Genomic DNA, 12,703 nt, shown 5'->3' with positions numbered 1-12,703 from the left:
CTCCCAGTTCCCAGGTTACAATCCCAGTTTGGGGGTCACACTCCCAGCTCCCAGGTTACAATCCCAGCTCCAAGGTCACATCCCAGCTCCAAGGTCACATCCCAGCTCCAAGGTCACATTCCCAGGTTACAGTCCCAGCTCCAGGGTCACCTCTCAGTTCCCAGGTTACAATCCCAGCTCCCACGTTACAATCCCAGCTCAAAGGTCACCTCCCAGTTCCCAGGTTACAATCCCAGCTCCAGGGTCACGTTCCCAGGTTACAATCTCAGCTCATGCTGCTGCCTGTAGTGTCCAGGAAGGATTTTTTTCCCCTGTGCACAACTGGTTTGACACTTCCTGACACTGCTGGCATCTTTCCTGCAAGAGCAGGGCTGGTGGCACCACAGCTGCCCCTCACAGCTCAGCTGCTGAGGAGCCACCCCTGTGAGGAGCTGTGGGTCTCATAAACAATGAAGTTATTAATGATTTTACAAAGTTGGTGGCTGGGGAGAACAAAGAGACCAAGGCAAAGCTGGGACACCAAATGTGTTAGGCCCACAGAGAAAGAGCTTGGGAAAGATGAAGGGGTGATGCTGTGAGCTGTTTCAGGGTCTGGGTGGGCAGAGCCACATCCATCCTGTTCCACTGCTCTCCTTGACAGACTTGTTGAGGGAACAACCCCCAGTATGATTTTGTGTGGACTTAGAAATGGCAAAATGCTGAAATGGTAAAATGCTGAAATGGTAAAATGCTGAAATGGCAAAATGCTGTGGCTGGTGGTGGCAGCCCCTCGCTCCTCCCTGGGCTCGGCTCAGACATCCAGTGCAGGAGGATCTGAGGGTGATGGAGCTGCCTGAAAAGCTCCCTGGTGGCAGAGGTGATGCAGGCTTTACAAAGAGAAACGTTGTTGTTTGGCTGAAACCTCTTGAAAAACCCCCTTGTGACATTCCCTCCTTTGAGGGTCCTGGAGGATGGTGGTGGCTTGTCCATCCCCACAGCTTCTGAGTTGCTGGAGGAGAGGAGTTTCCAGGGATGTGAGGGATTGCCTTCCCGATTGCAGGGATGGAGGGGCAGAGACGAGAGGTCCAGCTCCTGTCCCTGCAAAGGGAATCATGTCAAGATTCCCCTCTTAGACATCAGAGAGTCTCTCCAGTGCCTGAAGGAAAACCAGCTTCACTGCTCATGGAACAACTTTTTCCATTTTGCCTCTGAAAAAGGAAAAAAACTTTTTTTTTTTTTTTTCAGAGAAAAGCTCAACTTTCCGTTTTTCGGCTGCGTCGGCGAAACAAAAGGTTTAGGGAAAAAAATCCACAAAAAGCAGTTTAAAATTAAAAAAAAGGCAAAGCTGTTCCTTCCCCACCAGCAGCACCTCTTCCTCTTTTGGGCCATTCTGAGAACAAACAAGGACATGTGCAAAAATAGAAAAATAATAGGGAAAAGTCCTCAGGAAACTGCAGAAAAAACCCTGGGAATCTCCTGCTCATGGCAGTGACCGATTCCCACTGCATCTCTTTATAGAGACTCAACACAGGAATTAGGGATACCAGGAATTATTAACTATTATTAGGTTTAATATTAATATTAGGTATAAGAATTATTCATAATCATTATTATTAGATAATTAGTTAATAATTATTAGGTATCAGGAGTTACTGGTGACACCAAACAGGGCATCAGATGTCACCAGGAGTGAGTTGGGTGCGTGTCTTGTGGAGCTGGATGTGAATGAGGACGTTTCCCCTCTGCAGCTGAATCCAGTAACGAGGGTGAAAATGGTGCCTGGGAAGGCCCAGGAAGGAGTAATTTTAATGGAAAATATTGTGAAAAGCTCCAGCAGGATGGAGAGCAGGCTGGGGTGGGTGTGGTGCCCATTGCTTGGCCGTGGCTGCCTGGCACAAGCATTGATGACCTGTGGTGAGGTGCTGAGCAAATCCCACCCGCAGCGTTCCCAGCTCTTCTGGAGACATCCCTGGGTTTTATTTGCTCCAGCAGCATTTTCCCCAGAAGCTCTGTGTTTCCTGGAGCACACAGGTAGCTGAAGAGCCACTCCCAAGCACGCTTTGGCCTCAGAACGGAGATGTTTGTTGCTGGTAAGGAAGACAGAGTATTTTCAAGACTTTTTTTTTTTTTTTTTTTTCTTTCTTTCTTTTTCCCTGCTGAATTTGGCATGAAAAGGGATCAAGACTTCCAGGAAATTCTGTAGCTTTGACTTCTAAAAAAAAAAAAGAGTTGGCAAGTGCTGGTTCCGTCTTCCATCATAATGCCTGATTGCTTTTGGTGTGTTGAAAATAGAGGGATTCAGGGTGGATCTCCACTGGCTGCTGAATATGAATGAGGGATTTAGGAGTGTCACCAGGCTCCTCCTGATGAGGAGTGCTTGTCTCCCCTCTTTACCTGTAGGTAGCAGTGCCCAGGACCTTTCCTGTTTGTGAGCCCAGTCCTGGTGTGGGGTTGTTGTCACCATCACCCCCTGTGTCACCCCCAGCAGCTCTCACTGTGCCACATGTCCTGCCATGCTCTTCCTGCAGCACCTTTGCATTTGGCAAATTCCACTTGTCTGGTTTCGTCAGGAAATTCTGACAAATTTGATAATTTGCCTATAATTTTGGAGTTTCTTTTCCTATTTGGCTGTTTGTAAGCAGGTTTTCCCTGTCTTTTGCAGGACAGCAAAGGACATTAAGGTTTTTTTCCCCCTTCATGATGTTGTGGCTCCTGAAAGTGACGAAGATTTCTGAGTTCATGCAGGGCCAAATTCAGTCCTGGTATAAACAGAACCTTTGAAAACAAGAAAGTTTCTCTCCATCTCTCCCCGTGCTGTAATTCCTAAATTGGAGAAACCTGGCATCAGAACCCAGGGGCTGTATCCTGACTTTTTAACCCCTCTGAGGTCAGCGACAGCTTGGGGTGATGGTGCTGATTTGTCCAGGGGCAAGTCGTGGTGCAGGCAGGCCAGGGGGTGTTCCTGGGGGTACCTGCCCGTGTTCCCCAGCTCCTCTCCCCCATCTCAGACTGTTCTGGTTGTGCTTTCAGACGTTAAGAAAGAAAGGTTTTAACGGCTGTGACAGCCCAGAGCCCGACGGTGACGACTCCATAGACCAGAGCCCCTTGATGGAGGATAAATACCGCAAAGGCAGCGAGGATCTGGATATCCTGTTCAAGCGATACGGTGTAAGTACCTGCCATGCCTGGAAAACCTTCATTGTGTGTTCTTTTCTGTTTTGTTTCTCTTCTGTTCGACTTCCCCTGAACCTCGTCCCCGCTCCCTCCCCGACACCCCCGTGTCCCCCACACGTAACAGGCGCTGAACAAGAAGCACAGGGAGTGCGAGAGCCCGGAAGGGGATGAAGTGTTTGCGCTGACCCCGCAGACGGAAGAGAAATATAAAAAGATTGATGAGGAGTTTGATAAAATGATGCAGAGTTACCGGCTCGCAGTGAGTAGCTGGTGGCCTGCAGCCCCCCTGGTCCCCTCCCCGGTGCCTCCAGGTGATGGGGGGTGGATTTTGCATGGCTTTGCTTCGGAGCCGTGCCGTGCCTTGGGAGCCGATGCCAACAGCCCCTTCAGCCCTGAATGCACCTGGTTCTGGAGGGCCCTTCCTGTTTCCCATCCTTGGGAAAAGATTTCCTACTAGCTCTGGCATTCCTGACCCTCCTTGGCTCTGGCCAGGCAGTGCAGGAGGATATTGCTCCTGCATGTACTGGATTAGGGCCTCCTTTTTCACCCTCTTTGCCTCAAAAAACCCAGATTTTTGTCTGGTTTAAGATCCCAGCGTTCATGTGAGCTGGTGGAAGGTGCCGACCCCTCCCATCCTTGCAAAGCTCAGCCTGGTTTGGGCTATTCCACATTAATTCCCCCCAAATCCACCGAGCCCTCAGGGCAGCTGGTGGCCGTGGCAGAAATCCAGAGAGGTTTTAGCCTGTGATCCCGGAGCTCTCACTGGCACCGGGGTAGCATCAGGACAGTGCTGAAAGGGATTTGTGTCAGGAGACAGGAGGAGGAGGGGGACACGTTTCAAATTAGTTGTTAGTTCAAGGGAGCAGAGACTGTTGATGCAGGCAAGGGCTCTTCGGTGGATTAGCCCCGAGTGCTGCAGCCGTAATTAATGCTGCGGGAGCAGGGGGAGGCTCCTTTTCCAGGGGTGGATGCAGCACAGCAGAACAGCCCCACCCAAAATAATCTGCCCTTCTGTGCTTTGCAAGCCCCCACAAGTTAAAATTCTGGCTTTTCTCAAGAACTGGGCCTTGTGAAATCCTCAGGTTTTATTTTGCTGACTCAGCCTTGTGTTGCTCTACGATCCTCGCAAGGATCCCAAAATCTGCATTTCCATCCCCTAGATGTCAGGATGGAGGGGGTGGGGAGGCTGTGCTGAGACCTGGGAGGGCTGAGGAGGTGGAGGAAAGTGCAGTGCAGGTGGTGATGATCTCCGACAGCTCTGCTGTGACAGCGAGCTCAGCCCCACGAGAGGGGCTCAGGGCAGGATTAGCTCTGTCAGGACATGGATCCACCTCAGCCTCCCTGCTTTCACTAGGGGGGTGCAGGTTCCCACCCTGCCAGGGTGTGTAGGGTGGGAGTAGAGCCCCTGCAGGACATGCACCACCCCCAGCACCTGGCACAAGCCCTACCACTGATGGAAAACAGGCTCAAAAGCCACCTGAGCTTTGTCCTTAGTGCAGAACACCCTCATGAGCAGGGGCTGCTCGGCTCCAGGATGTGTCTGCTGCAAAGGGAGGGCCCCCAGCAGGCCCCCATCATCCAGATGTACCAACCCAGAGGGACAACCCGTGCCCACAAGTCCTTTCAGCAGGTGGCATTCAAGTGCTGGGCGGCTCCTCCTCAGGGCACAGCATCTGGCTCCCCCACTAAACCTCCCTGGCAGCGAGGGGCAGAGCAGTGCAGGTGCAGCGTGTGTGGGTGAAGAAGACGCTTTTCCATTTTAACTGCTGGGTTGGTTTTGTGTGTGACCAGAACTAACCCAGCGGCGTGGCCGGGGCAGCTTAGCGCCAGCCTAACGAAAGAGCTCAGCGGAGCTTCTGCCTCTGGTGTTTGCCCTGACCTCTAACGAGAGCAGAAATGGGCTTTTGGCTGATGTGTGCATCTTCTCCCCCAGACTTTGGAGCGATGTGCAAACCGCCGTGTCCCTCGTGCCCCGGCCGGGGCAGGGCCCGGCTGTGCCGGGGCAGCGTCAGCCTGACGCTCGTCCGCAGGTGCCGTGGGGTGGAGCCGGGTTCAGGCAAACCTGGGCTCTGCCACAGCCTCGCTCACCCTGTGGTGTGGAGGAGCTTCAGCTCTTCCTCTCCCTCCCCAGGAACGTTGTGCGCACATGGACGCGTTGGCAGTGATTTATTACACAACGCTGCTCCGGTGTTCGTGCAACGCCCAAGAAACCTTCCTCCTCCTCCTCCTCCTCCGATTCTGCTGCCGTGCAGGATGAGCTCCTGGGCTGAGCAGAGGGAGGGCTCCGTGTTCCAGCTCTCCCTGGTGGTGTAGGAATTGCTGAGCCTGTCCCTGTGAACGGCAGCCCCAGGAGCGGTGCCACAGCGCAGGCTCGGGCTTGGCTGCGGCCACGGGATATCTCTGAAGGACAGGATGCCCTTGGGAGGCAGGTGGGGAGAGTTCCTGTCAGCGAGGCGTGGGTGAGCACTGTCCTACTCCTTCCTCCCATCCTCCTCTCTCACCTAAGGAGCAGGACCTATCCAGAAGCAGATTTCTGGAGGAGAGGAGGCTGCAAGGCAGGGGGGAGATGCACCAGCTGCAGTGGGGACACCTCAGCTCCCTCTTCCCTCCCTGGTGCAGCCTGAGGGGCTCCACCTCTGGCCCTGTGATGATCCCATTCAGCACTGGGCTACTCTGCCTCTCCCTCCTGGAGCAAATTAAAGTGGGACTTTAGCAAAGCCTGTACTAAAGCCTGTAAGCAGGTGCCAGCTCCTGTTAACGAAGAGCGTATCAGTGACATAAGACAAACGGCTGGGATAATCGCAGCGGGTCTGGCTCCCACGGGACACTGGTAGGTGAAGCTGGTCTTCAACCTGCAGCCAAGGATAGGGCTTAGCAATGCTCCTGCATCCCTGGGGTCAGCTCCTCCTTCCCAGCAGCTCCCAGAGGAGGCAGGATGGATCCCAGAGTCACCCAGGGGCTCTGTGCAGAATGAGTCTTTCCCAGGTGCTCGGCCAGCAGCAGCAGTGCCAGCCCAGAGCGGGATCCGCTGCTGGCTGAGGAGCGGCCTCGTGGAATCCTGCTTGGGGTGAAGGGTCGTGCCAAGCCTGGCTGCTGTTGTGGGGGCAGGCCACCAGGCTGGTGCCCACCTTCATGCTCTGGGCAGCTCCCAGCCTCTCCTTCATGCCTGCCCTGAAAACACAGGGGGTAAATAAATGCAGCCTGAAAATGAGGCTGAAATAGTTGTTTGCAGAGCTCTGGTGTGTCCAGGGATAGCCCATTGCTCTTCCTGGTGGTCCCTGCTGGGGAACTGGGCTCTGCTGCATCCCCCCAGGGTGCCAGTGTGGGTTTGAGCACAGCACTGCAGGTCAGCAGTGGAGGTTTGAGGAGACCTGGCTGTCCCTCCTTGGTCAGCAGCTGTGCTGTGCTGCAGGAACTCGGCTCTGGCTCCCCTTTACCCCCTGCTCTCTGCTCAGTCCACAGTGCCCGCTCCGAACTTCGCCATGCCCGTGACGGTGCCGGTGAGCAACCAAAACACGCTGCAGTTCAGCAACCCAGGCAGCTCCCTGGTGACCCAGTCCCTGGTGACCTCCTCGCTGACAGACCCCCGGCTCCTGTCACCGCAGCAGCCAGCACTGCAGAGGAACACGGTGTCCCCAGGGCTGCCACAGCGGCCAGCCAGTGCAGGTGAGCCTCACTGTGCCCCTTTGCACCCTCACCTCCTCATCCTTCCTGCCTGGCTGGGCAGCACCGAGCGTGGGGCATCCCTGAGGGAGGGGATGCTCCTGTTGCTTCCATCCCCGGTCCAGGGGTCCACAGTTCAGCACCTGTGGGTGGCAGGAACATCCTGGAAGGGTTGTTGCCCCTCAGTGTGTGCTCCTGCCCTCCTGCCAGACGTTGATACCCTCTGTTTGTGCCTTGGCCCCAAACTGAGGGCAAGCTCCCCACCTCACCTGGGTCTGTTTGAGAGCTGGATCCCTGCAGGGATCAGTTTCGTGTTGGGCAGTGCAGGATGAGTCACCCAGTGCCATTCCCGGGCCGGGGGTGGCTGCTGGCATCCTGCTGGCCGGTGGCACTCCGGTGACAGGGGCCTGGCTGCCTAAAAAGGGCTGCTCTGAGTCGGGCTGTGCTGGCTGCAGTTGGCCCTGGGTGATTACTCATGTGGCTCTGCTGACAGATCAGAGGAGCAGTCATTCCCAGCGGGCACCGGCGATGGGTGGCAGAGGACAGGGTGGGGGAGAGGAGCTGTCACCCACGTCCCCTGCAGTGGCAGGGGAGACAGAGACAGTGTGGGCCCACAGCCCAGCTCTCCTGCTGTATGATCTTAAATCATAATCGTGGGCAGAAAGCCCCTTCCTGGTATTTTGGATGTCACAGGTGGCCTGTAAAAGTCACCTGGGCTGCAATGGCAGAGCTGTTGCCAGTGACCACCCAGATGTCTGGGCCTCAGCCCCTGGGGCTTGGAGAGCTCCGGGGAGCTTTGAGAAGGGGGTGGATTGGGAGAGAAGGGCTGGGAGGTGCCTCCAGAAGCAGGTGGTGTGGTGGGTCAGGGTGAGCAGGAGGAATGGCCTGGCTGGGATGCAGCAGGAGCAGTGACGGGTCATTCTGCTCTAGGACTGGTCCCAGGTAACAGCATCTCACCCCAGGCAGGGTGGCAGAGCCTTCCTTGGGCACAGGCAGCCATCACTCTGGCTGCAGGGATCTCCTGCCCTCTCCTAGGCCCCTCAGCTGAGAGCAGAAGAGGCTTCCTGGTAAAGCAGACCCCTCTGGGGGCTCGCCATTTCCAGCTCACTCACTGCTCGTTTGAGGGGGATAATTCTGCGGTTGTGAGCGCAGAGGTGTTCCAAGTCAGGCCATCTGTGTCTCATTCACTCACTGCCTGGGACATGGAAGAAATCCTGTTTATAGGAGCCAGGGCCTTGCATGTTAGAAAAACTCCTTTTTTCCCTAAATTTTTTTTAGCATTGCACCAGAACTGGTTGTGTTGTTTCCAAAGCAAATGCTCAGCAAGCTCTGGGTGGGTGCCTTGACAGTGCCTGGTGCTGTTGGCTCAGGGATGGTGTGGGAGAAGGGCAGCCAGGTGGGGGTGTATGGGGCTGGGGGCAGGGTTGGCATCACTCACCCAAGGGGGTGAGCCCTCTTTGGCTGCATGGGCACCGGTGCCTGGGATGCAAGTGGGGTCCCACAGCAGGGCACAGCCACACAAGCCCTTGCTGGAGTCCCTTCCCTGGCACTTTGGAGCCACAGGGACCTCTGGTTTTGCATCCCCATCCCCTGAGGGGAGGGTGCTGCATGTCACATTTGCCACATTTAGAGGGCCATTTCACCCTTTCTCAGTCTGTACAATTTTGGGACCACTGCTGTTCCAAATCCTGCTCCCATATGGGGAGCAACTGTGCTTCCCTGCACGGCAGCAGCTCGGCCCTCCCACCCTCCTCCAGCTTTCAGGGGCTCGCTGCAAGCCCAGAGCTGAGAGCCATGGGCTGGATAAAGGTTTGTGTCTCAGGTTTCCCCATCTGGGTTGAGAAGGGCTGGGCAATGGTTAGAGGTGGGGTTTGGCATCGAAAGCCCCTCGTTGGCCAGCCCAGGGCTCCGGGTTGACTGCGGTCGCAGCTCCGGAGCCTCCGCGCCGGCTGTCGGCTGCAGTCGCTGCCCGCGGCGTGGTCAGGCAGCCCCGGCTGGAGAATAGGTGGCTTTCAGAAATAACTTCATAACAAGGCAGAGAAAAGATCAAGTCTTCTTCTGGGCGAGGCAAAACGTTCTGGGTTTTGGGAATAAAAAAGGTCTAGTTTTTCCCAGCCTGGTGGGGAGCATCAGTGCTTTGCTGTGAGCGTTGGGACCACGGGTCGCTGTGGCATCCTGGCAGTGTGGGATGGTTTCCATTCGGTGTGAACATTGCAGGGGGGATTGTGTTTCCCGTCATGCTGCTGGGGCTCTCTCTCCCCTGGCAGCGCTGGCCCTGTGTCCCCCAAAGGGGGGGTTGGAATAAAATAGCTGCAGTGTTTTCCAAGCTGCCTCATTTGGAACAGGCTCCTGTGCACCTGGCTCCTTCCCAAAGGAAACGGATCTGCCTGGATAATGTTTCCCAACCTGATCACCAGGAATGCTGCTCGTTTTGCCCAGGACTTTCTCCCCAGGAAGGCAGTCCCGCTTTTTTTCCTCTGCTTTCCTCCACTGTGCTCCCTGCCTTCCTGCCCCTCAGAAGCAGGGATGCTCACCCTGTTTCTGCGTTGGTGGTGATCCCATCTCTCTGCTTGCTTTGCAGGGGCGATGCTTGGGGGAGACCTGAACAACACGAACGGAGCCTGCCCGAGCCCCGTGGGTAAGTGAGGGGTCCTTCAGCCCCGCGCCCCTGGCTCCATGTGACACTCCTGCCCTCGCTTTCCCCACATGTCCCAGAGGATTTGCTTTGCTGTTGAGCCCTGCTGGTCCATAGGGAAGCGCTGGGGGAGATTTTGCTGCTCTTGGCAGTGGGAGGGGTTGGCATGGGGAGCATGTGGAGCTCCAGGTCAGTGCCTTTGAGGGTGGTGCTGGTTTCAGTGGAGACCCCGGTGACCAAGGAGTCTCCATCTACCCAGGATCTCAGGGAGAGCTGCAGATCAGGAAGGTGACCCCTGAAGACCAGGATTTGGGTAGCTCTGGGTTTAGCTCCTGGTGCTGCAGCCAATTCTCCACTGTCCTCAGGTGATCAATTAACACCCTGTTCCTCCTCACGCTTGGGCCCTATAAAGGAACTTTATGGCAAGGGAAAAAAGCTCATTAAGGGCCTTTTCCACTGTGAGAGCCTCAGTGCTAATGAGGCTCAGGCCTCATGGCTCAGTTCCTCAGCTGTAAAATGCACTAACAATATCTCCATCCCCACATCTGCCTCTGCTGTCTGCAGGCTGAGGATGTTGGGCCGCTGCTGGTGCAGGCACAGCCCAAAAACCAGCGCCAGCCCTGGGTCCTGCTGGGAAGCAGCTGCTGCTGTTGGCACTGGGCTTGGCAGTGGTCCCAGGCTTGGCAGGATAGATGCCATCCATCCCAGGGCAAAGGCAGCCTTGCTCCAGGAGCCTGACTCCTCACCCCTTCTGGGCCTTTCTGCAGTGGGTCTGCAGCCGGCAGCACGGAGGAGGAGTGTGGGATTCCACATTGGCCCGGGTAAAACCGAACTGGAGCCAGGTGATGCCGGTTCTGGGGTGGGGTCGGCCCAGCTGTGCTGCTGCAGCTCTGTGGCCACACGACCCCATCCCCTGCGCTCTGGCCACCGCCAGGAACAGCCAATTCCCTGGGCTGGGCAGCAGCCGTGCCAGCGCCAGAGGGATTTCTTGGCAGAGCAAAACCTGCCAGGGTGGCTTGTGGGGCAGCGTCTCCCTGGGTTCTCCCAGCACCCAGCTCGGAGCTTTGCTGATCTTTGAGGGCACAGGGAAGGAAGGGGCCGTGGTTCCACAGCCCCCAGCCCCTCTGAGGCTGCTGTTCCCCTGCAGCCGCCCCCATGTCAGCTGTTGGGAGCAGCCATGGCGGGCGCAGAGCTTGGCAGGGCCCCTGAATGTCAGCATTGACGTCACTGAAGCATTCCCTGCGTTCCTGCTGCCACTGCAGGAAATGGGTGTGAGGAGCAGGGACAGCCCGGCTGTGACCAGCCCCAGACCCCTGCTGTCCCCAGCCCCCTGCCCTCCCTGGGGCTCCCCTCGTGGCTGCGGGAGGGGACTGTGGCTCTGGCACTGCGCTTGCGCTTTTCAAATACCTGGTACATCTCTTCCTCCTCCTCCTCCTTCTCCTCCCTTGCAGTTTCTGCAGCACTGAGTGATCACCTGCTGCCTCTGAGTCATCAGCTGCGGGTGCCTCTGGCCGGATCCTGCAGTGATGTCGCTGTATCCCTGCATCCTGCCCACACTCCATGGCATGTGCCACCCTCAGGATGCAGCACCCGGCCCACCCCGCCTGTTCTGTGGGGGGATGCTGAGTCCTGACTGTCCCCACTCAAATTCATGCCAGGGTGGTGCGGAGGCTGACTTCTCTTTTAGACTTTTTTTGGTGGGGGCCCTTGGTTGGGAAGTCCTGGTGGGAGTGTAGCCCTTCCCTCTCTGGCTCATGGGGGTGGCTGGATCCGTGCTGGGTGGACATGGCAGTGACAGCAGCAGTGACAGCCCAAGGCCACTCATCTTTGGGGGTGACTGGCAGCACTGGAACCCAAACCAGCTCCTTTCCAGCACAGGGAGCCACCCCAATCCACACCCCAGGTGATGCACAGATTACATGGTGTGTCTCAAACAGGGAATCACCAGGAGAGCCCCGTGTGCATCCACGCCGGTGGTGCCTTGGGAAGGAGAATATCAAAGGGTTTAACATTTCTTTTGGCTTTTCCCTGGCCACCACCACTGCGGGTAGCCAAGGTCACCTGAGAAATTTCTGCACCTTTGTTGTTAATAAGTCTAAAAGCTGGTGGCCTTGGGAGCAGGATTCCAGCAGCTCACGGTGCCTGGAGGTGCCAGGGCCCGATGCAGCAGGCACATGCCTTGTGCACGGCTGCTCACGGTGACTGGGGACTGGGAGGACACCTCACTGGGGACAGAAAGGCTGCTCCTGTCCCTCCATCAGGGACATGGATGCCACAGCTGCCAGCCAGCCCTGCCACCACGGCTGTCCCCGCTGGGGACCCACCGGGGCAGCGCCTCCCGTCCCCAGTGCCGTGTGTGGGATGGGAGCTGCGGCTCCCGGGGGTCACGGCCCCTCCTGTGCCTGCTCCAGCCCATCCCCGCAGTGTCCAGCCCGGGACAGCTCCGGGGAGGCAGCGGCTGGCGCTGGGCCCCCACACGCTGCGGCTGCGGCGTCACTGCCACCAGCCGCCTGCTGAAATGCAGATGCAGCGCAATGCTAGATGTGATTAATAATGCAATCAGCGACCTATTTTTCCCGGTCTAACGTGCAATGAATATGAGGGCTGAATCCTGGTGATTGCTGAACGCCTTTCTATCTTTGGGGCCTATTCATGAAAAAAAACCCAACCCTCATCAGAACAGTAATCTGATCCAATTTATTCCTTTCCTGATGTTCATCAAATCTTTTCCTTTTTATTTTTTTTTTCTTCCTTTCCTTTCTTCTTTTTTTTTCCCCTCTCTTTGCACATGAAATCCTTAAGTGGGGCAGCAGGAGGAGGAGAAGGAGGGAACCTTAGATCTTCAAAGGGGCAGTGGGAGCAGTGAACTGAGTCCTCACTCTGCCACAGCCCCTTTTCACTGCCCCAGTGCCATAAAGAGAGCTTAAAGGTGAACGGGCCGGTAATTACCCATCTCGGCAGGGCTGCGGTGCCCGGCCAAAGCACAGAAAGAGCCTGGCTGCAGATCAGGCTCTGAGATTTGCTGGGTGTTACTGCAGGAACAACGGGGAGTCCCTGCAGGTTGAGGAGCTGCCCTGAGTGCTGTGGGCTCGGGGCTACTGCCTGTCCTGGCTTCCCCCCGCAGGGTGAGCCTGCCGGGGTGCAGGAGGGTTTTGGGGAGCCTGGGGGGGTGCGGCGCTGCTCTCCAACGAGGAAGAGCACTGATGGAGCACTGATGGAGCCCCACTGTGGCACCACTCACCATGCACCCGT

At 56.6% G+C, this 12,703-nt stretch overlaps 1 protein-coding gene across 9 annotated transcripts in view; it reads left to right on the top strand.

Moving 5' to 3' along the window:
- MEF2D (myocyte enhancer factor 2D) overlaps nt 1–12,703 on the top strand; it is an 80,826-nt gene that overhangs the window by 50,974 nt on the left and 17,149 nt on the right. For 7 of the 9 annotated variants that reach the window (XM_015650089.2, XM_015650082.2, XM_015650083.2 and 4 more), the window contains 3 exons: nt 3,010–3,147; nt 6,609–6,819; nt 9,398–9,454. In XM_015650089.2, coding sequence (XP_015505575.1) covers nt 3,010–3,147; nt 6,609–6,819; nt 9,398–9,454 — 406 coding nt within the window. Of the gene's footprint in view, nt 1–3,009; nt 3,148–3,277; nt 3,413–6,608; nt 6,820–9,397; nt 9,455–12,703 lie in introns of all 9 variants that reach the window. The other 2 variants (XM_015650090.2, XM_015650088.2) reach the window with 1 other exon arrangement.

This window comes from Parus major, chromosome 25LG1 (assembly GCF_001522545.3).
Source record: "Parus major isolate Abel chromosome 25LG1, Parus_major1.1, whole genome shotgun sequence".
In the NCBI taxonomy this organism is placed as follows: domain Eukaryota; kingdom Metazoa; phylum Chordata; class Aves; order Passeriformes; family Paridae; genus Parus; species Parus major.
Note: the sequence above shows the minus strand (reverse complement) of the source record. Positions and strands in the feature narration are given on the sequence as shown.